General features: G+C 39.8%; 1 protein-coding gene and 1 pseudogene across 1 annotated transcript in view; one reads left to right on the forward strand and one right to left on the reverse strand.

Annotated features, from left to right (window-relative positions):
* RRN3 (RNA polymerase I transcription factor RRN3) overlaps positions 1 to 24180 on the reverse strand; it is a 45271-nt gene that overhangs the window by 3082 nt on the left and 18009 nt on the right. Inside the window, exons 6-17 of the mRNA XM_037067669.1 lie at positions 23926 to 23985; positions 23510 to 23573; positions 22502 to 22571; positions 19717 to 19815; positions 15127 to 15219; positions 13947 to 14085; positions 12582 to 12712; positions 7711 to 7841; positions 6580 to 6764; positions 4327 to 4435; positions 1943 to 2095; positions 327 to 414 (exon numbers count right to left, since the gene is read on the reverse strand). Of these exons, the coding sequence (XP_036923564.1) occupies positions 327 to 414; positions 1943 to 2095; positions 4327 to 4435; positions 6580 to 6764; positions 7711 to 7841; positions 12582 to 12712; positions 13947 to 14085; positions 15127 to 15219; positions 19717 to 19815; positions 22502 to 22571; positions 23510 to 23573; positions 23926 to 23985 (1322 nt within the window). The remainder of the gene's footprint in view (positions 1 to 326; positions 415 to 1942; positions 2096 to 4326; positions 4436 to 6579; positions 6765 to 7710; positions 7842 to 12581; positions 12713 to 13946; positions 14086 to 15126; positions 15220 to 19716; positions 19816 to 22501; positions 22572 to 23509; positions 23574 to 23925; positions 23986 to 24180) is intronic.
* On the forward strand, positions 8520 to 9358 carry LOC119002007 (caspase-3-like; annotated as a pseudogene).

Here is a 24180-nt window from a genome sequence, read left to right on the forward strand (position 1 = left end):
AAATAAAATGTCCTATTTTTTAAAGACTTCATTTATTTATTTCTAGAGAGACGAGAAGAGAGGGAAAGAAACATCAATATGCAAGAGATATCCATTGGTTAACTCTTGCACACCCCCAACTAGGGACCTTGCTCACAACCCAGGCATGTGCCCTGACTGGGAATCGAACCAGCAACCTTTTGGCTCACAGGCCAGAACTCAATCCACTGATCCACACTAGCCAGGGCTAAAATGTTCTATTTTTAAGTGTAACATTGCTATTTCCTATTTGACTACGATCTATAACCACACAGATTCCCAAAAAATGCACTGAATCACAAATTTACCTTTTTAATGGGTTTCTTAAACTCCTGAAGCTCTTCTGCACTCATGTCTTCCCATATCTGATAAATAGAATCAATAAATTTCTTTGACCTGTCAACAGAGATCATATTTCGAAATCAAGTTAAATACTACAATGAAGGTCAGAACATACTTAGCTCAGCTTTCACGAGACCTAGTACTCAAAGTGAAACCTATGGTGTAAAAAACAAGTGCCCAAAAGTACTATGCAAGGGGGACCAAAAAAAGAAACCCAGAATTATCTTCCGGAGGGCGGGCCCCTTGTAGTACTGGCTTCTCCAGCTAGGTGAGTGTTATAGGAACCCATCGGTATCCATGCACCAGCTGGTGTTGTGAAAGGCTGCATTCTGCTTCGGTGAAAATTTTTTTTGAAGACTCTTTCAATGCATTTGCCCATTTCATAATGGGCAAATTGCTAGCACATCTGCCCCCACATGCTGAGTGTTAAGCAGTTTCTGACCAAAAATGGCATGATCTCCATACCCCTCCCTCCCTATTCCCCCGATCTCGCCCCAAGTTACTTTTTTTTTGGTTTGTTTCCCCGATGAAAAAATTCCTTCAAGGGAAACGGTTTGATGATGTGGAAGAGTTGAAACAAAAAATGGCAGAAACACTAAAAGGCATCAAAATCAACGAGTTCAAAACCTGTTTTGAGCAGTGGGAAAGGTCTCAATAGGTGCATTGTATCAAATGCATCAAGTGCATCAATTGCACTTGAGGGTGACTGACATTTAAACATGTAAGAATAAACACACAATTTTTATAAATAAATTCCTGGTTTTTGGGGGTCCCTCCTCATACATGAGTATGTAACTAATGTGGCTCCTCCTTTTTAAGAGTTCATCCACTCATATGGATGGAGTATTATACCTACTATTTCTCATCTGTTCATTTTCAAGTGTAATTATTTCTTAACTTTGTATAGCTTGACAATGAGTTATTATGTGTCCAAATGGAAAGAAAAACTATATTATGGAACTTTCTTTCTTATAATCCCAAAGCAATTTACTAAAAATATGTTTGGAAAAAAGACCAATCTGGTTTGTATTAATCAAGACTTGGAGGAACCAAGTCTTGATTAATAATCAAGATTGTTGTAATCCCAGATTGTTGTGTTGCTAGTTTGAAATTAATAAAATAAAAATTCTGCTTCCTTGTACAAATGCAAACTGAATACTGGCTTGGCGGTTTTTCAGACTTATCCCTCAAAATAAACCGCCTGGCTTCTGTTTACCCTGTGCAACAGTATGGGATGTGGTCTCGAGAAGAAAAGACAGCATCCTCCCTATCTGGGCACCGTATAGGTTTAAACCAACAGATTTACCGAAAAACAAAAAACAAAAACCCCGTGGCATCACCCTGGGTTCCTAATGGGGCTAAGGCCTGCAAACCCTAGAGCACCTGTGACACTTCACAGCCTCTCACAGGCTTTCTCTACTTCGGGCCTGTGAAAGATGTGACAGATACTCAAGGTGACCACGACTTTATCAACAGCTAGGAATAGCTGGCCACTTATGACAAAGAAACTCTCTATCCGAATCTTGGGAAAAGCAAATACACAGTGCATTTAAACTCATGGCAGCTGTCTAAGAGCACCCACCTCTTAAGCACACAAGGATCGAAGGGAAAGAAGGTGTCCAGTGGGTTTGTGCAGGTTTGCACTGAGTCCCCTCCAGCTGTATTTCTAATAATTGGTAGCATCTGGCGATTATTCCTCTCAATAATAGTGTAGCAGAAGACTAGCTGGTATTTACTGCAGAGCAACAGAACCAACAGAGGCATGAGCATGCTGGCAATACTCTCCACAGACACGACTGTACATGGGTGACAACTATACTGACCACGGGTATTGCCAAACATAATGAGGGCAAGAAAAACAAACATGAAGCAGAAAGTAATGCTTTTAGGGTATAGTTAATCTGGGCATACTGTTTATGAGATTGCCAAGGAGAAAAAAAACGTGGCTATCACTTCAAGAAAATGAGAGTGGGCTAAGATTAACAATATACACAACTCATTAAGAATTACATGTGTTCAAGGTAAAATTATCCTAGTTTAAAAAAATAGTATGTCTTTACTCATTTATTTTTACTGTTTATAACAGAATTAGGGGGTTGGTGAAAACGGGATTCATGGTTTCCTGAGAGGAGACTGTGGTCGGTGACGGAGAGACCTGACCTTTGGAAAATTAGGATGGTACTGAGAGGGACGTGGGATGACTGAGTCACAGTCTCAGGAAATGGTAAAGAAAGGAACAGACACTGCAAGTAAGAAGTTACATATATTGATGAGCTCAAGATAAAAAACAACAGGACCACTATTGCCAATTCTTCTGGTGATTGCCTCCACATGCCTTGGCCACCTGAATCATTAACCAACAGCTCTCTGAGACAAGGATTTGGCTCATTTCTGCTACTCCCTCCCTCCTACCCTCCCTCCCACAGTATTCATTGAGGTGTATCTCCTCAGGTCACTATTGGGATTTTAAGTAACTTAATGTTTATTTCTGTTCCAGTAGCCAAGGATGGTATTTCACTCCATACTCCTAGTGGGAGGGTGAACGGGCAAATCTCAGCTGGAGCACGGTTTGCAGGATCTGGCCAAGTTCACAGTGTGTACCCCCGCGTGCAGCCACTGTACTCCAAGTGTACAGAAAGGGTGCACCTTTGCCCCAAGACACACACACACAAATCCACGTCCCAGGGCTGCTGTTCCCGATACTGAAAAACTAACAACTTAAATCCCAACAAGGAATCAATTTAAAAATTAATAGAAAAAAAATAAATTGAAAGTTAATAGAACATTACACAGCAGTTAAAATCAAAGTACAGATGTATGAATTGATAATGAATCTCAAAGCCATTAAGAGCAGCAGCTACAGAATTATAAACTCAATACAAAATGTCCCACCTCACTCTTAACCTGCTGCGAACCCCATCCCACAATCTGCAGCCTCTCTCCCAGTCTGTTCACCAACTGCAGCCCCTACTCCACCCCAAGCACATCCTCAGGGGCAGCTGCCTCCACTTGCTCGCCTGTCCTCAGACCGCCTATCCTCCACGACGTGCTGCAACATGTCACCACTAAACACTGCTCCTGGTTGGTCCCTTTACTCCTTTCGATTCTTTACCACTTTTGAGATCTCAGGAAAAAGCACACCATGAAGTAGATGCCCATCAAAGAAAAATAAGATTGCAGGATGAGAGCAGCAAGCTTTCTAAAAGGGACTGAGGGATGAATTATTTTTATCTTAGACTTCTCTGTTGAAAATTTTAAGCTATGACCCTGTCCTGAATATGCTGATTAAATGTCCAAGGTCTCCAATCCGATGTCTACATGACACAGACTAATTCAGTAAACGCTCTGGAGCCAGAGTGCCTGCACTCAAACCTCGGCTCTGCCTCAGGCTAGGCATGACCTCACAGAAGTCATTTAATCTCTCTGTGCCTCCATCTTCCTATTTATAAACACGGGTAATAATTCAGTCACAGGATTGCGTGAAGTTTCAGTGAGTTCTACCCAGAGTACACAGACTTGTGCCAGGCACACAGGAAAACTATGTATTAGCTGTAGTTACAAGGCCTGAGAGAATACAGTCCCTCACTAAACCAATCCCCTATTGCTGCAGATTTATTTCACATCCAGTCTGTTTTCATTACTATAATAGGAGTCACTCTAATAAACATCTTTGGTTTACACCTCTCAGATTACTAGTTGCCTTACTTATTTGAAAGTGTCCAGGTTTCTGTTGAATTATCCTCCGTGGATAAAAATTACCCATTTCCAATGCCACCGAAGTATAAAAAAGAGCTGCATTGCAGTGTTTCCTGCAAGTGTTGGGTTACCAGTTTTTAAATGCATGTTATTAACTAACTTTACTAATTACTAAATAGTTTCACAGAAATACAATGGAATTTTATAATCCCACCAGTAACATAAATTTACTTTTAAATAACTTCCACCAACAAAGCACAAATAACTTACCTTGTAATTGCAGCAAAAAAGTTAACTACCGAGGGTAGGCAAATCTTCAGAGGATTTAGTTGACTCATCACTATCCGTTCAAAATTTAGACTTTGAAGGTACCTCAAACCTTTGGAAAAAAAACAAAAGACTTTTCTAAAAAGTAAAAAGATAAGTCTTTAAGAAGCACAGATTTTTTTTTACAGATTAAAAAAAACTTTAAAAGTTAGTTGTAGGTAAAATGCACAAATGTGTACTTGAACAATTACTAAAATAAAATAAAACAAAGTTAGTTATAGAATTGCTTTAAATAAGGTCTATGTAGATAGTCATGCAATATCACAAGGCTACATTCATTTATGACTAAGACAACTTTTGTAAAGAAAATTTGATTCTTTTAAAGAACCATGAACTAAACAAAGATTCCTAATAGGCTATAAACTTATATGACAATCAGAAATTCATATGTATGTTAGCACAGCATATGCTAAGTTTAAAGACCATGTGACTTGGCCCTGACTGGGTGGCTCAGTTGGTTAGAGCATTGTCCCAGTATGCCAAGGTTGCAGGTTTGATCCCTGGTCAGGGAACACAGAAGAATCAGGCAATGAATGCATAAATGAGTGGAATAACAAACCAATGTCTGTCTGTCTGTCTGTCTCTCTCTCTCTCTAAAAATCAATAAATATAAAGCCCATGTGATTTGATTTCAGCTAACAATCATGAAATCATTAAACAATTCTGGCAACAAAGTGGTCTCCAATCTCTGGAGGTAATGACTGTACACTGTAGAAATTCTCCTTCCCAAATTCCACATACTATATACATATACATATACATATATATATATGTATATATATATATGCCAATCTGACAAGCAACCAATGGTGGGAAAAAAAAACAAGACCTGTATGTCTTAAAGTAACAGTAAAGTAAATGTGTATATTATTTTGGGGTTTTTCCTCTTTTTTACTGGGGTAATAGTGGTTAACAAACTGTACAGGTTTCCGGTGCACAATCCTGTAACACATCATCTGTAGACTGTACTGTGTGTTCACCACCCTAAGTCACGTCTCGGTCCATCTCCACTAATCCCCCCTTTACCCTCCTCCACCTTCCCGCTCCCCCCAAGAATTACCACACTGTTGTCCTTGTCCATGAGTTTTTCTCTTTTTTTCTTATTTGCTCTATCCCTCCACCCCCAAGTTGAGCATGTTTTTAAATATACATTGGTTGTTTGTATTCCACATTTTTTAAACAAAAAACTATGAATGTAGAAGGAAAAATTATAGATTTCACTGTCCGAGAATAAATACAACTAATTTTTAACTCTCCTATCTTTTCAGAGGTGTAAAGGACGTCAGTAAATATATATTGATATAATGCGGCACATACAAGTTTCAGTTTAGAGCTGTGGTTCTCAACTCAAGGCAATTGTGCCCCCAAAAGGATGGACATCGGTCAATGTCTAGGGACAGTTCTGGCTGTCACGAAGAGGGTGAGGAGGGGCGCTAGAGCGTGAGAGGGGCTGAAAGGCAAAGGCAGCAGCCACAACAAACAATTACCCAGCCCAAATGTCAGTAGTGCAGGTGAAGAAACTCTGGTTTAAAGGAAACAGCCTATTAAACCATTTGCATTATTCATGAGAGTAAACAAAATTTAAATTAATGTAACTGACACCCCTACTGTGGACTGTCTTCAAGTAAAATACACTAACCCAATAAACAGGCTTCATCTGATAGATTTTAATTATAAACCCTTAGAAATCAGCAAAACTGAAAAACAGTGTTTACTCAAGTCTTTAGCGAAAGGTGCATAACCGTTATGGCCACAGCTTCACAACCATCCTCACATGGTTTCCATTTCTAATCCTGCCAGTGAATTACTTCCCTCTCTTCCGCTCTGAAGTGGAAATGACACCTGCCCTCACTGCCCCTGCTCCTTACAAGGAAGAGGAGGGGTCCGTGGGAAGCTCTTGAGCAGGGCGATGGCACAGTGCAGGTGCTCCGCCTGCCCCTTAAAGAAGAGCATCTTCACACCTCACAACTACTCTAGGTGCCACCCTCCAAAGCAGAGGTTCTCAACCTCAAATCCACCAACTAGCATGAGGAGGCCTCAGGGGCTCTGAAAGCTGCCTGAAATTAAGTTTAGGTGCATGGAAAGTTTTCTGACTCCAGTGTTTTTATCACATTCTCAAAAACAAATCTCCATTCTAAAGGGCAATTAGCATACAAGGAGAATCCAGTTCACATCCATCAATCCCACATCACTGACCTTCCTTCAGGTTTCCACTTAAAAGCTGCTTGTGTCTAAAAACAAAAGTGTAGAACACAGCTTGACATGCTGAGTAAAATGGTCCGTGAAGAGCAACATCACAAAATGCCTTTGTTCCCGAATCCTGGTTATTAAGGTATATGTGCAGCCAATTAACCAACAGATCTAGGCAAGATTTTACAGTACTAGAGAAAAGAAAAAATCAAGTAAACTCCATTGGCTTCATTAAAAAAACACAACAAAACAATAGTGACTTAAAACCACAATTGCCTCTCATTACAAACTAAGAAAAGTCAGTCCATAGGATTCTTCATATATTACCCATGGGCATAAGAGAAAAACAAAGAAAGAAGTAAGATGGGTGGGTGAGTGGTTAAGACAGCCTTCCAATCACCAGGTAGGGCACACAAACCTCCTAGGAAAAAGGGGCAATAATGCCCAGAGTCCCAGGGGTGGAGAACAGTTTCTCCTTATCAACTCAGAAAGGCTTCTCCAACGGGCCCTCAGACTTCTTAGAGGGATTTGGCCAAAGACTGAAGTGTGTTTACCAATAGCTTATAAAGAAAAAGAGTCTGGTTGATTTCACTATTCCCTGTGGGACTCTGATGAAGTCCTGGAAGGAATGGCCAGATGGCTTTTAGTTGTTGAAGGAGGGTCTTTTTAACAGCATCCTGGCCCAAAGTTATTTCCACAGATCACTGGAAATAGGCCCAGAGGTGGCCTCCCTAATCATAGACCTTTCTATTACCTTTAAAAGGATTTTTGTCTTCAGCTTTGACAGATACAATTCAGAACACAAATGAAAAACTTGACAAACCTATAAAAAGAATCAAAACAGCATACAACACGGCATACCATCCATGGAGAAAAGTGGATCTTCTTGTTCAAGTGCAACCATACTGAACAGATGACAAAAGCTTTGCATATGAAGGTTTATATCTAACAAAGGAGACATTTTATTGGGAAATTGCCTCTTAAAAATATAAACATTTTGCAGAGAGTAGGAAAAGACTTCTTCACTTTAAAGACAGACCAAAAACATAAAGCAGATATTTCTCTGACTTAAGACAATGCAATAATCTTTTAAAGCATGATAGAAAAAAAACCCACTTGGAAAATTAGGTTACTTACATAAGAGGAATATATTTAGCTCTTGCCAAAAGGCTTCCAATATAATTTCCAGCAGCTTGCCTGATGATGGCAGGGTTATTTGGATCCTGCAATTTTTTCCAGAGATGTTCTAAAAATGCTTCTGCAAATCCCTGTAACAAATGAAGGTGTTAGTCTCATCTTTTTCCCCCAAATATATTTCATTTTTTAAAGAAGGTGGGGGAGAAAGAGAGGAAGAGAAATATCAATCGGTTGCCTCTTATATGCACCCCTACCCAGGGACCAAACCTGTAACCTTGGCACACGCCCTGACCAGAAGCGAACCAACAGCCTTTTTGCTTTGCGGGACAATGCCCAACCAACTGAGTCACACCAGCCAGGGACAGACTGATCTTTTTTAATTCTTAAGATATTCTAGCTATCAGAATCCTAAGATTTTACTTCACCAATGTGGGAACATTCTAGTATCTCAGTTATATTACTAGATGAGTAATCAATACTGTTATCATGGTTCTTATTTTTAAAACACCTTGAGATAACATTGAAAACAAAAGGCAGGGCTGGCCCAGAGTGGGGTGGGTGGGTGGCTGCGGTGCGTTAATAAAAGTACCTACACAGAACACCTGAGAACTCAGTGGATTCAAAGTCCATACAAAATTCAGAAACAGCCCTGGCTGGTGTAGCTCAGTGGATTGAGTGCAGGCCTGAGAACCAGATGATCGCGGCTCGATTCCCAGTCAGGGCACATGCCTGGGTTGCAGGCCGGCTCCCCGCAGGGGACACACGAGAGGCAACCATACAGTGATATTTCTCTCCCTCTCTACCCCTCTAAAGACAAATAAATAAAATCTTTAAAAAAAATTTCAGAAACAAAGCTCATATGGTAGTAAATCGATGGACTCTGGAATATCCTTGGACAATAGTTACAAAATGATTATCCTGAAGTGGGTTTATGTACAATAAGAAGTTTCATTAAAACTCTGGCATCTTGGCATTTCATTAAAAATGGCATCTTGGTCTGGTACAGATGTAGATGCAGCAAACCTCAGGGAAACATTCACGAACTTGAAACATGAAGTCAGGAACAAAAATCATCTTACAGGCGAAGAAAGTGTGGAATTGATATGCAACATTTCTAAAGAAGATTGTAGCAAAGGGGCCGTTTTATTTGTGTGCTTCTAAACCATGGTGATGAAGGAGTAATTTTTGGAATAGATGGACCTGTTCACCTGAGAAAATGAACAAGTTTTTTTCAGAGGGGATTACTGTAGAAGTCTAACTGGAAAACTCAAACTTTACGTTATTTGGGCCTGACAAGGTACAGAACTGGATGACATGTCAAAAAACACCACTTGAGGGAGACTTCCCATACGTGTACTCTACAACACCTGGTTACCATTCCCGGTGAACTAAAGGATGGGTCCTGGTTCACCCAATCACCGTGTGCTGTGCTGAAACTGTACACTCAAAAGCTTGAGGTTACGCACATTCTTCCTCGGGTTAACTGAAAGGTAGCGAGAGAATTCAAGTCCTTTTCCTTTGACTCTAATTTTCTATGCAAAGAAACAGATTCCATGTATTGTGTCTATGCTCACAAAAGAAGTGTATTTTCATCACTGAAGAACTATATTTTTTAGTTTGTATGTAAAGTGAGGGAAATGGTAAAACTGATACTGTATTTTCCCATCACTTAAATCTAATCTGATACTCCAGTTTGTATTTTTTTAAAGATTTATTTCTAGACAGAAGAGTAAGGAGAAACATCAATGTGTGGTTGCCTTTCACATGCCCCCTACTGGGGACCTGGCCGGCAACCCAGGCGTGTGCCCTGACTGGGAACAGAACCAGAGACCCCTTGGTTCACAGGCCGGCGCTCCAGCCACTGAGCCGCACCAGCCAGGGCTCCACTTTGTACTTTTGAAACCTGCCACCTTCATAGCAACAGAACTACTATGAAGCTACCTCAAATTCAGAATCAGGTAGTTGAAAATGAATTTAATTAAAAATAAATAAATGATACTAGTTTAATTATGAGAGGAACTGATTGTAAGTTAACTCCTCTCATAACCAGCAAGTTTTAGTAATGCTATGGTATGAAATTTCAAGTAATTAGGAGAGAAACACTGAGTAATGAATTTCAACAATACTGCCATGCTCTCATTTAAAAGTATACATTCTAGTTTTTGTCAACCTACAGAAGTGGTGACACAGTGACATATGATGATAGGATAATGTGTGTAGAATATAGGGAGCCATGTCCATGGTCAAAGGCATGAAGACCTTAATTTTAGAATTGGTACTTCAAGATAAATTAGCTGTGTTTTTATATTATTTAATCTTAGTGTATGTTTTCATGATGTTTGTCCTAAGCACGGTTTGTTGTAAGAAATCATGTTTAACATTAAGATATTGTTTACTTGGAAGCGTGAGCAGTCCAAGTTGGCAGTTTTCAGTCTGCGAGCGCCCTCACTAGCAGGAGACGGGGTGAGAACTGTGAAGTGCTCCAAGGCAGCTCACCTCCCCCCCCCCAGCAAGTGTCCCGTGTCTGCGTTTGTCCCTGTGCAGTCGAAGAGCTGTTGAGTCAAAACCCTGAACTGCTGACCAAACTGAGACTATCACAAATGGAAGAAACTCTATCAGAATATGTTAAAATACAAGTTGTAAGAGAAACAGTGAAACGTAAGGAAGAATTAAGTCCATCAGCTGGGCGCTCCGTAATCAGAAGGCAGCAGACACACAGCATGGCCTAGGTGACGAAGGCAGGGTCACAGACGTGGCTTCAGGAAGAACACTGCCAGTTTCTCCCTACGTACTGGTATGCGTAGACAATGTCCACAGGGTAGGAATCTCCACGAAAGTAAACCCAATCAGAAACTTATGAAATGAAAAATTTCTAAAGATGGCAAGAGTCACAATATCCACAGGACCCTCTGTAGTACAATTTGTTATCATATTATTTTCTGTTGAAGTTTATGATCTAAGGAAAATAATACTATATATATAATTACACACTGTTCTGTGAAATGGAAGGACCATTACCACACAGGATTTTAGAAACCATCCAGTCGTCCCCACTTCGGTGCCTAGGGAAACTGAAGGCCAGCGGGCAGAGCAGCAACACAGCCTCCGGTCCAGGAGGCCAGGCTGCCAGGCTCCTCCCTCACTTAGGGAGGTGAAGAGCCATCCACAGTGTCAGGTGTCCTGGTTTTCATCCTGGACATTTCATATGAGTTTCCTTTCACTCAGAGAAACAAACTCTCATTTATGAATGACAGCTATATATATTTTTACTATGTAATTTTTTCTAAGTAAATGAAGCATATAACATGATGACTTTGTAAGCATTTGTTATTATGAATTTTCATTTCAAAATATAAATGCTAACAGAATTTGTTTAAAACGCTGGCTCCCCCCTAGCATTAAATAATCCAATGGATCCCAAAACATACTTAGCATCACAATCAACGTTCCAGATTCAGTAGGTTTGTGACAGGGCTTTGCGATCCCCTATTTTAAAAACTCTGCAAGTGGCTGTGACATTTAACAAGAAGTGAAAATCCACACTGACATGGGAACCACTTCTGCAAGACCTTTCAGAGTAAAAAGTAACCACCCAGTCTTTGCACACTGTGAATTAACTTCACCAGTACTTGCAGCCACTTAGTTAATCATGCTTCTTTTTAACAAAGGATGCATTCCCCAACTTCTTCTTCTTCTTTTTTTTTAAAATTTTATTTATTTATCTTTAGAGGGGAAGGGAAGGAGAGAAGGAGAGAAACATCAATGTATGGTTGCCTATTGTGAGTCCCCTGCCGGGAACTGGCCTGCAACCCAGGCGTGTGCCCTGACTGGGAATCGAACGGCGATCGTGTGGTTCACAGGCCCGCGCTCAATCCACTGAGCTACACCAGCCAGGGCTCCCCAACTTCTTCTAAATAGCTCTTTTCAAAAACTTTCGACACACTTTGACACAGGCTGATTTTAACCTTCTTAACCCATGACCCTCCTGATTGTTCTAGAAAGCTACAAAATAAGTGCAAAGGAGAAGAGTCTTCCAATCATTTTTTCCCCGAAATAGAAAGCCAGAGCCTAAAAATGTTGGTTCAAATGAGAATCAACTGAAAACAGAAAAAGTAAACAGTTAAGTAATCAGTATGAGCCCTGGCCTGGTAGCTCAGTTGGTTAGAGTATCACCCTGATACAGCAAGGTTCTGGGCTCAGTATCATCCAGTCCGGGTACATGTAAGAATCAACCAATGAATGCATAAGTGGAGCAACAAACTAATGTTTCTTTCTCTCTCTTTTTCCCTCCCCACCTCTAAAATCAATAAAATAAGCCCTGGCTGGTGTGGCTCAGTGGGATGAGTGCTGGCCTTCAAACTGAGGGGTCGCTAGTTCAGTGAGGGCATGTGCCTAGGTTTTGTGAGTTGGGTCCCCAGTTGGGAGCGTGTGAGAAGTGTTTCTCTCACTCATTAATGTTTCTCTCCCCTTCTCTCTCCCTCTCTTCCCCTCTCTCCAAAAAATAAATAAAATCTTTCAAAAATCATAAAAAATAATTCAAATGAAATATCCCATATGAGATCTTAATAAAGGTTTGAATTAAATGAAAGCACACCACCTAGTGGACCAGATGCAGGGTGACATTTTCAGAGCACATGGCTGATCACAAAGGCAGTGATGCCCTCTGCTCTTCTGCACATTTAAGGCAGGTCCTTTCCTAGGGGTACTTGTAAAGTGAAGAGATACTCACTTTAAAGAGTGAAGAGATATTCTTCCCCAGAAGAAGAGATACTCACCTCATGATCTCCCTTCCCTACTCTCCATCCCCCGGTTTTTAAGGGAAATTGGGGGCAAGAATGAATAAGCTATGATAATATTAATGATATACTCACCAACTTAAAGCTGCAGAGGTAAAACATGAAAAACTGTACATGGCAGGAGGCATGGGTTGGCAACAAGAGTTTGTCAAAGATGATTATGAGATCACGATATAAATCCTTTGTTTTGTTGATATCAATCTTACCTACAAGAAAAATATGGCATTTCAGTTTTATAAATACATTATTTTCAAGCTACCAGTTTCATTTACCAAATTAAACAACAACAACAATACCATTAAGAAATACATCGTCATCCACTATGCCATGACTAAAACAAAATGCCATTTTTATTTTGCACAAATTTTCCTTTTCAAGTGTAATAATCTGGCCCTGGCAGGGAAGGGGGCCCTCACCTCATACACACTGCTCTGATGCCATAAATGTGAACCCCTCCAAAGGGCAATTTCACAGTGCGTGTGGGCAGAAGCCCTTTGGTTGAGTAATCCTACTACTAGGAAGTTATTAAACCAAATAATTGAAGATAATGTACAAGAATGTTCATTACACTATTATTTACTATCACAAAAAGGGGCAGGGGCAAAAGAGACCAGTTAAATATGTATGATCAGTAGCAACTACTTTAAAAGAACAGTGAATGGTATGAGAAAAGGTTCACAATAGGTGATACGGGCAGATTATGAAACACCACATATAGCATGACCCCCAAATCCACTGAAAAACACTCATACATATACACATACTAATAAAAAAGGAAAAACCATTTATCAAAATGCTAATAATAGTTCTCTAAATAGTAGGAATGTGGCCATTTAAAATGCCATTTTTTTAATCCTTCCCTATAATTTCCAAATTTTCTCTAGTCATATAACTGCGAAAAAAGTTAAAACAATGCAATGTGAATAGAAAACATTCTGTTTTGATGGCAAAGCCTCTAAACAACAAGTTCCACGACTCAAAGTCCACGAGGACTAGGAAGCCTATCCATCTGTCCACTTCAGGGCCAACACCTGGCACTGCCACAGCACCAAGACCCTCTGCACTCAGTACACCACACCACACACGCAGATCAGTGTCTGCTATACCATTCCTAAAGGTATTCAACTACTTTGGTTTAATCTGATCTCCACCTGAAATTGACCAAGTGCCATACACAATCTTTTAACACACTAGTCAGTAAAAAGATCAAGGGCTTCGAAGATATGTAACTGAGCCTGAATCCCAGTGACACCATTTTCAAGGTATATTATACTGGCAAGTAACTTAACCTCTCTAAACTTTCTTTTCCTTGCACTCAAAATAGTGATTTTCACAGGATTTCCATCAGTACCAGATAATGTACAAGAAACACCCAGTACAGAGCCAGGTGCAAGTAGGTGTTCAGTAACAGTAGCTATTGTGACTAATACAGGTCATTACCATCTACATAGCAGACATCCTTAATGTAGGACAAAAGTAAAGACAGCAGGATGTCCAGGCGCTCCGCGACAGGATGGACCATCTGACTGAGCCTTTCAGGGTCAGCCTTTGTTTCGTGTTCAGGAACTTCATCTTCATCCTTTGAAGATAACGTAAACACTGACATTACAAATTTCAAGAAAAGTAGTTTAGTGGAAAAACTGTCAGTGGTAATTATTTCCTTTAAAAGATAAAACAAAAAAAATCTATTATGGGCAGGAGCTCTCAACCAGAGGTGTGAATCAGAACCAACAGTGGAATTCAAAGTAAAAGCACAGGTGCAGAGCACCAGTCTCTGGTTCTCACCTAGAAGACCCACGTAGAGCACGGGCATGCAAACATTGTGGACGTTCCCAGCTCCTGGCACCCACTGTGGTGGGCACTACTGGTGCCAAGCCTCCTTTCCCGGGACAAGGGCACTCATGCTCCAGCTGCTGTGAGTTTTGGCTGCGAATAGCTCACAGCTGCTCCCACTTCTCCAAAGAACTACGTTCCGCAGAACAGGAACCAGAACTGCCCATTTATTCCTTGCAGCAACACCCCCTCGGAACTAATGACTGACTGAAAAGGGGTCATCAGAGACCAGAGCCCACGTCTCAAGCTGGGGATCAACTCCGTGGAGCAATCACGTTTCAGAACTCCTGGTGCGATCGGACTGTAGCTGCTTCCCAGCTGAAACGAACTCCTGCTTAGGCCCTGCCCCTGCCCTTTCCTGCCCCCTCACACCCTTGTCCAAGGGAACCCAAATCCCCGTCTCAGCTCTCCTCCCAGTGAACCCAACTTAAGACATTGTATCAGGCACAGAAGTAATGTGTTACGGTATACAACTTATAAAATACAGAAATTAAGTTGGTATGCTCTTCTATTTATCGCTCCCTCACCGATAATAAAATAAACATAACCAACAATAAAAGGGACGCACGCTTCCCAAATCTAAATTCAAACCGTGGAAACAAAGCAACATATTGCAGTAAACAACATGGAAGCAACCACTTCATTTACAAAATCACTTTCAAAAAAAGAATGAAAGAAAAAATCTATTTTAAACCAAAGCTTTGAAGAAGATGAGATGCTATTAGCTGTCTCTTCCCACCCTCTGGACTTATGAACCAGGGTGTCTGCTTCCCCAAAAAGCACTGACCATATTAAACAGTCCTTCTGCGGCGTCTGTCCCACCACCAGTCTGGGCTGCTACTTCCTCAGCATCTTCAATATCCTGTCGGGATGCACTCACCTACATTACAACAAAGAAAAAAGAAAGAAAGAAACCATTTAAAATACCACTATATCATCTGGAGAATGAAAATTCACCTGACATACTTGCTTTAAAGGTGTCCAAATTAGTGCTGTAACTCATTACATAATTAAGGTGCAAACCTATAAACTGGTTTGAATCATGAAGGAATTTACAAGATTATAAATCAAGTCCCCTTTACTACTTAACATTAAGTCATTATTAACTATAGTGATACTCTAAATTTGGAGAGCTTCAACAAACTCAACATTTACTCCATTTCCTACAATATACAAATACTCACATATGTGTAGTATAAGAAGCATATTATCAACTTACTAAGCAGAAAAATGATGAAAAACAAGTAAACTGTGAATTACAAAGTATTTTGTTATATAATTTCAAATATCTTGTTTAAAATATCATTCATTTTTTACTATCTTTTTACATGCCTCTTTTTTTACTATCTAAACATGAACTTCTGTCTAAATGTACTCTAAAATATCCCACAGTAGGACTTTTGGTCAAGATGGCAGCTTAGATAAACATGGCTTGCCTGCTCACACAACCACATCAAAATCACAACTGAAATATAGAACAACCATCACTCAGAACCATCAGAAACTGAGCTGAATGGAAATCTGACAACTATGGAATTAATGAAACCACATCCATCCAGACAGGTAGGAGGGGTGTAGACGTGGAATGGACTACTCCTGAATCCACCTATGGTGGAAAAACATTCAGGAGAGGTATCTTGGGAGTGAGGAGTCCCTGCCCCACCCCAGAATCCCCAGCACAAGGTTCCAGGGCAAGGAAGTTAAGTCTCCATAACTTCTAAATGCAAAAACCAGCCGGGATTGAGTGGGGGAAAGAAACTGCAGGAGTCCCAAGCAGTTCTCTTAAAGGACCCACACACGGACTTACTCAGACTCACTCCTTTTGAGCTCCAGCACCTGGGTACCAGCTTGAAAGGCACCAGCAGCACCCAGGGAGGAACTGAAGTGTCTGGCATCAAGGCAAGAGTGGGGGGGACAGCTTTTTCCAAAAAGAAAGGCAGGCAAAGGCCATTATTCCTTTTCTGAACCCTCCCCCTACATAGCCACAGAGCCAGCAGGCTGGTGCCATATCTGAGACTCCATCAACCTGGCTTATAATGTTTACCCCACACTGGAGATCCCCTGAGATGCTATCCCACCCAACTTACAGGCACACCCAAGATACGAATGGCTGGTCTTGACTCATGCTTCACAACTTAAAATTCCAATCAAACAAGCAACAGCCAATCTCAGTATCCCATAGCCTTCAATCTGCCTACCTCTTTCTAAGTGGCCCTAGGCTCAGCAATAGCAGCGGCCAGCCTATATTCACAGCTTAGCTTCCTGGGAATCTCCATGCCCAGCACAAGTAGCAGACATCTCAGATACCTTTTCAGCTCATGCAGGGTGGCCCCAGGCAGAACACAGGTGGAGGATGACCTTGGCTTACACCACTTGGGAAACCCCAAGGCCAGTGCACCCGGAGGACAGCTACAGTCCATGTCACAGCACCTCCACCCTGCCCCAGCACAGCTGATCCTCCACAGGGATGGCGGGGCGGAGGTTGGCGGTCAGTGGTAATAGCCAGTCCTTGTAGCTTACTGGCCTGGGTAAATCCTTCCCACAGACCTGCCAATAGCAATCAAGGCTCAACTACCAGAGGAGGATATACTCAGCCCACATGAAGAATACACCTCAAGTACCCAACTTGAGTGACAGGGGAGGCTGTGCCACTGGACCCTACAGGACACCTACCACATTCGACCACGCTACCAAGACATGGAGTCAAAGCAGCTCTACCTAATACATATAAACAGACACAGGGAGACTGCTGAAATAAGAGACAAAGAACAAGGTCCAAATGAAAGAACAGATCAAAACTATAGAAAAAGAACTAAACAAAATGTAAATAAGCAATCTATCAGATGCAGAGTCCAAAACACTGGTTATAAGGATGCTCGAGGAACTTAGTGAGGACCTCAACAGCGTAAGAAAGATCTAGTCAGAAACAAACGAAACAGTGATTGAAATAAAGAACACTTTACAGGAAATCAATAGTAAAATGGATGAAGCTGAGAATCAAATCAATGATTTGGAACATAAGGAAGCAAAAAATAACTGATTGAGACAACAAGAAGAAAAAGGAATCCAAAAAACGAGGACAGTGTAAGGAGCCTCTGGGACAACTTCAAGCACTTCAACATTTGCATTATAGGGATGCCAGAAGGAGAAAAGAAAGAAATTGGAAATCTATTTTAAAAAATAATGAAAGACAACTTACCTAATTTGATGAAGGAAACAGACATGCAAGTCCAGGAAGCACAGAGAGTGCCAAACAAGATGGATGCAAAGAGACCAGCTCCAAAGCACATCATAATTAAAATGCCAAAGGTTAAAGATAATGACAGGCCCTGGCTGGTGTAGCTCAGTGGATTGAGCGCGGGCCTGTGAACCAGAGGATCGTGGTTCGATTCCCAGTCAGGGCACATGCCTGGGTTGTAGTCCAGTTCCCTGCAGGCCAAGTCCCAGCAGGGGACACACAAAAGGCAACCATACATTCATGTTTCTCTCCCTCTCTCCTTCCCCTCTAAAGATAAATAAATAAATAAAATCTTAAAAAAAAAAGATAAAGACAGAATCTTAAAAATAGCAAGGGAAAAGTAGTTAGTTACCTATTGGGGAGTTCCCATAAAACTGTCAGCTGATTTCTCAAAAGAAACTTTACAGGCTAGAAGCAACTGGCAAGAAATACGCAGTCATGAAAAGCAGGGATCTACAGCCAAGATTACTCTATCCAGCAAAGCTATCATTTACAATTGAAAGGCAGATATAGAGCTTCTCAAATAAGAAAAAAACTAAAGGGTTCATCATGACCAAACCTTTATTAAATGAAATGTTAAAGGGACTTATTTAAGAAAAAGATCAAAACTATAAGCAATAAAATGACAAAAAATACTTATCTATCAATAACTAAATCTAAAAAACAAACTAAGCAAACAAAAAGTGGGACAGAATCATGGATACGGAGAGTGTTTTTTTCATGTTTGACAGATGGGAAGGGACTGTGAGGGAATGAGTGAAGATGAGGGGATTAAGAAGTACAAATAGGTAGTTACAGAATAGCCATGGGGATGTCAAGTACAGTATAGGAAATGGAGTAGCCAAAGAACCTATGCATGACCCATGGACTTGAACAAAGGTGTGGTGACTGCCTGAGGGACTGTAGATGCCAGGTGGAGGGGGACAAAGAGGGAAATATTGGCACTACTGTAAGAACATAATCAGTAAAATATAATTTAAAAAATAAAGATTTAAATTTTTTTTTCTCTAAGTACTGACCAGAGGAAAACTTTACCAAGATTATGCATGCAGTTGGGCAGAGATTAACTCCCAGTGAGCACTGTGTCAGCCTGCCCAGCCTCTAGCTCTTCCTAGACTTGCCTCATTATAGCCTCCTTCTCCCCTGCAGTTTCAGTGTTCTCCTCCATCAATTCACCCCTCAGTCTACAAACCTCGAGTCTCTCCAACCCTAGCATATGCCTCTCACCCGCTTCATCCTCTGTTCACACCAGACCCTCACCAAGATCTTTGACAACCCCACTTCCTCACCCTGCGCACTCTCTAAAATGCAGTGTCCCCCTCCACACTGATGAAGCAACAGACTTACCTCCCAATCACCAACTCTAAGGACTTTTGCTTTTTTCATTCTCCTTCAAAATATCAGCAGTATTTCAGGCTCACCAAACCCTTCCTTCTTCCAGATCTTCCCCACGTAGCCATGTTCTCTGGTTTACCTCCCACTTCCTAGCATACTTGCTCTCTCCTGCCCTAAACTACATCATCCCAAAGGTTTGTACTCAGTCCCCTACCTGCAGCTCCAGCCGCCTGGTGACCACTCCCCATCTAGCTCCCTGCCTGCACACCTCAATCCACCCAAAATGGAAATCATCACCTTCCAACTCCTGTCTGACTTTTCTTACTACTGTCAATGTCATCACTAAGAGCTACCTTTGAAGGATTCCTTTCCTTTATCCCCACTCTCTCTCCACTTCCTACCCTGTCTTGAGGACGAGTTCACTTTTCTTCCAATGTCAAGAGAATCCACCAGGTTCTTTCATTCCCGCTGCACCTTATCGCAGGTCTCTTTAAATGCCTTCCTGACTCCTGATTACATCAGGTTTCCTAGCCCATAACATTGCATGTGTTCCATTCATAGAATTTACCACAACTACACTTTTACACTGGAGTGACTGTCTAATGCCATGTGCCCCAACTATGAGAAAGGGGGACTGTCTATAATCCCCAGGACATCAATGAATTTCAAGAAATGTACAAGAACTGAAACAAAAGTGGAAATATGGATTCTTTTCTATCACTGTTACTACTATTTCAAATACTTTGATTATAACAAATACATTTAATAAAGAAAAATCAATGAGAAAAATTATGAAATACTTACATCCAACTTGAGTAACTTTTCAATGACAAGCTCTAGAATTTCATGCCTCAAGGTTGGAAAATACACACTAATCCTTAGTAAGTTATGAACATAACATTCCTAAAACATAAAAAGATAAACATTTCAACAGAGAATCTTTCAGTTATGTAAGAAAAGAATCACTTACAAAATATCTAGTTACAATTACTTAAACAGACAAAACAAACCATCCATTAATACAGAAACTATACTTTTTATGTATACATTTTCTGCCTGCATATAGCAGGGTAGTCTATTGCATGTCAATGGGTAAATTACCCCAGTAAAATACTAAAACAGGTTTGTTGAGGTATATTTTACACAATTCACCTATTTAAAGGGTACAGCTCAAAGGTTTATAGTATATCCAGTATTGTACAACCAACCATCACTATAACCAATTTTAGAACACTTTCATCACTCTAGAAAGAAACTGTTATCCTTTAGTACAGTACGGCTGTCCAGCCCTCGGTAACCGCTAGTCTACTTTCTGTCTCTATGAATTTGCCTATTCTAGACATTTCATGCAAGTGGCAACTTGAATTGTGTGCCTTTTCAGCATGTTTTCAAGGTTCATTCATGTTGTAGCAAGTAAGCAAGCCATTCCTTTTAACTGCCAAAAAATATTTCGTTGTATAGACATACCACATTTGGTTTATTCACCAACCAATAAAACACCTGGTTGTTCTACACTTTGTCTATGATAAATAATGCTGCTTCACATAAGTTTTATGTGGACAGATGTTTTCATTTCTCCTTACGAACTGTCAAGACTGTTTTCCAAAGCAGCTGCACCATTTCCCATTTACGGTCTTGTCAGCAATGTACAGTTTCTCCTCATCTTCACCACTTGTTACTATTACCTTTTTGAGTATAGCCATCCTAGTAGGTGCAAAGTGGTACATTATTGTGGTTTTGACTCGAATTTTCCTGATGGCTAATGATATAAAGCTTTCATATGCTCATTTGGCTCATCTTTTTTAGAGAAACACTTGTTTAGATCCTTTGCCAATTTTAAATTGTGTTATTTGCCTTGTTACTATTGAGCTAAGAGTTCTTTATATATTCTAGACACAACCTTTATCCCGTATGTGAGTTGCAAATATCCTCTCCCATTACTTAGGTTGTCTTTTCACTTTCTTCAAAGTGTCCTATGAAGAATGATTGTTTTTAATTTTGATCAAAGTCCACTTCACCTACTTTTTCTCATTGTTTTTTCCATGTCATATCCATAAACTGCTGCCTAATCCAAAATCACAAAAATTTTAAGCTATGTTTTCTTCTAAGAATTTTTTTTTTTAGCTTTTACATTCAGGTCTTTGATCCATTTTAAGTTCACTTTTGTATCTGGTCTGAGGAGAAGGTGCTACTTCATCTTTGCATGTAGATACTCACTTGTCCCAGAACTAGTTGTTAATAAGACTATTCTTTTCCCCATTAAACTGTCTAGTACAACTGGGTTTTGAATTATGATCCTTACATCCTGTGACCATGCTGAACTCATTTATTAGCTCTAACAGCATTTTTGTGAATTCCTTAGGATTTTTCTACATGTGAGATTTTATAACCTGCAAATAGAGGCTTTTACTTCTTCCTTTCCAGTCTGGATGTCTTTTAAATTTTTTTTTTTGCCTAACTGCTCTGGCTAGAACCTTCAGTATAACACTAAACAAAAGCAGAGAAGTAGACATCCTTGTTTTGTTCCTTATCTTATGGGAAAGCTTTCAGTTTTTCAGCATTGGGTAGAATGTTAGCTGTGAGATTTTTTTTTAAGGATTGTATTTATTTATTTTTAGAGAGAGGGGAAGGGAGAAAGACAGGGAGAGAAACATTAATGTGTGGTTGCCTCTCACATGCCTCCCCCGCTCCGGGGAGCTGACCCACAACCCAGACACGTGCCCTAAGCCAGAACTGAACCAGCAACTTTTCAGTTCACAGGCTGGCACTCAATCCACTGAGCCACACCAGCCAGGGCAGCTGTGAGATGTTCATAGGTGTCCTTTCTCAGATTAAAAAAGGTCTCATTTTTTTGTCATGAAAGGGATTTGCTGTTTGTCAAATACTTTTCCTGTATCTATTGGGATGATCATATAGTTTTTGTCACTTATTCTACAACATAGTAGGTTACAGTAATTGATTTTAGGGTATTAAGTCAACCTTGTACTCCTAGGATACACTTCACTTGGTCATGGTGCATAATTCTTTTTGTCTGTTGCTAGATTCAGTTGTCTATTTCTTGCATTTTGTTGAGAACTTTTATATCTATGTTCATAAAAGACATAGGATTTATAATATTCCACCCAAAGAACACTATCACAAATAAAAATGTATTAACTCCTTATAATATTTGTAATAACTTACTTATGGAAAAACTAATCTTCTTGGAAGGGAACCATTATTATTTATTGAAAACAATGTAGATGATCTAAAACTCAGAAAGGAATAAGTAAAACTTAAAACAGAATTTGTCTATAGAAGGTAGATAAATTGCTCTGCCTTCATGTTCAAATAAGGTATATTTACATTTGATAACACATGAACTATTGCCTTCTAGTAATTTGATCTGTATAATCATTAAGCCTAGTCAGATATTTCTGAAATAAATTCTCCCCTTGACTTGCACACAGGAATCAAAGAAGGTGGCAGCGGGGTCCTCAGTCACTTGATGAAAAAGGAATCTGGGTCAAATTCTTAGACCTAATAGCATCCAAAACTAAATTATAGAAAACAATTTTTTCATTATTTTCCCCATGAAAAGATTTCTTACCAATGTTCTCTCAGATTTTCGAACAAATGGAAATTTTTCTACCAGTATTGGCATGAGAAACCATGGTGTCCTAGTGGGGGAAAAAAAACACAACTTACCCATGTTAACTGAACTCTCTTGGAACATTTCTATTCTAAGAGCAAATATGGATATAGGAGGTAAATGGTAACTCCTACCTCAAACAATTAGAACTGAAAATTAATGCATAGCTTCAGAGAACATTTGTAACTTAAGGGAAAATAAGTTTCTATTCGCTTTGATATCAATAGCAAATTAAAGGGGAATTCTTTCTACGAAATCAAAAAAAGAACATCAGTTTAAAATGTAAACATTTTCTACAGTACACATAAATTATCAACTTGGCCCTTTTTTTAGATTTTAAAAATTTCTTTTTAGAAAGAGGGGAAGGGAGGGAGAGAGGGAGAGAAACCTCAATGTGTGGTCGCCTCTCATGCACCCCCTACTGGGGAGCTGGCCTGCAACCCAGGCATGTGCCCTGACTTGGGAATCTAACTGGCAACCCTTTGGTTCACAGGCTAGCACTCAATCCACTGAGCCACAAAACCCAGGGCTCAACTTGGACTTTTTTAAAGTTAGCAAATAAACAGAGAGGAAACTTAAGTCCACCCCTCCAAAATAAACCTACACACTTAAAATTTCTTAGAATTACAATTTTTATTCAAATGGTATGACACAAACACACAGGGATTTCTCACTGAAAATTTCTGAGTATCATATCTGTTGAAGATGAAAGCAACATTCCAATCACTATCCATAACTGGGTGGAAAATTTGCATGCAAGTTTTAAAAAATGAAGACAATGAATAAAAAGTTAAAATGCTATTTTTTTGTAGAATGTGACATTATAGAAATAGGATACGAAAAGAAAACATGCAGCACATGACTTGAGTTTTGCTTCCATAAATATTTTGTAATTTCCTACTAACTGAATGAAAGTTTCTTCAGACTTAAATAGCATCATTCAAAAAAGTAACAAAGCATACTTACGATGGGACATATCTTGCTATTATTTGCAAGGCCCTGTGACACGTGTCAAAATTTGCAGGAAGATCTACAAGACAAAAAACGAGAGTATGAGCAGCAAAATAATGCTGAAAATTGAAACATTACACACTTGAAATTAAAAACATCTGCAACCAAAACTGAAATCACTTACCAGAGAAATAATCTCAACATTTTTCTCCATAGCCAACTATCAATGAGGACTAAGTGGACTAATTATATAAGCAAACATTAAGGGTAATTGATTGCATGTTAGTGCCATATACACACACACACACACACACACACACATACATATATTTCCATCAAAGGTTGCCATTAAACTTTATCATTCAGCATGCATTCTGTAAGACACAGCAGGCTTTTTCATTTTTTTCTGCTTTAATCCACTTTATACTTACTATCATCTTCGTCATCAGAATCTGAAACATCTATGTCACCTTCCTTAATGACCACGCGGGCTTTGGAACGGAAAACAAAAAAATATATTATTCTTTTGTCATTGACCTACAAAATAAGTGATTTTTCCATCGTCTAAACCAGTACAATGATAAAGCTTTCAATCTGGAGGGAAAAAAGTCACATAACTTTATAGTTTTTTAACAACTGAGTTCTAATAAGACTTCACCAGTGAAAGCAAATTACAACCCACAATA

Source organism: Sturnira hondurensis, unplaced genomic scaffold (assembly GCF_014824575.4).
Source record: "Sturnira hondurensis isolate 20B ecotype Veracruz unplaced genomic scaffold, ASM1482457v3 Scaffold0017394, whole genome shotgun sequence".
NCBI lineage: Eukaryota > Metazoa > Chordata > Mammalia > Chiroptera > Phyllostomidae > Sturnira > Sturnira hondurensis.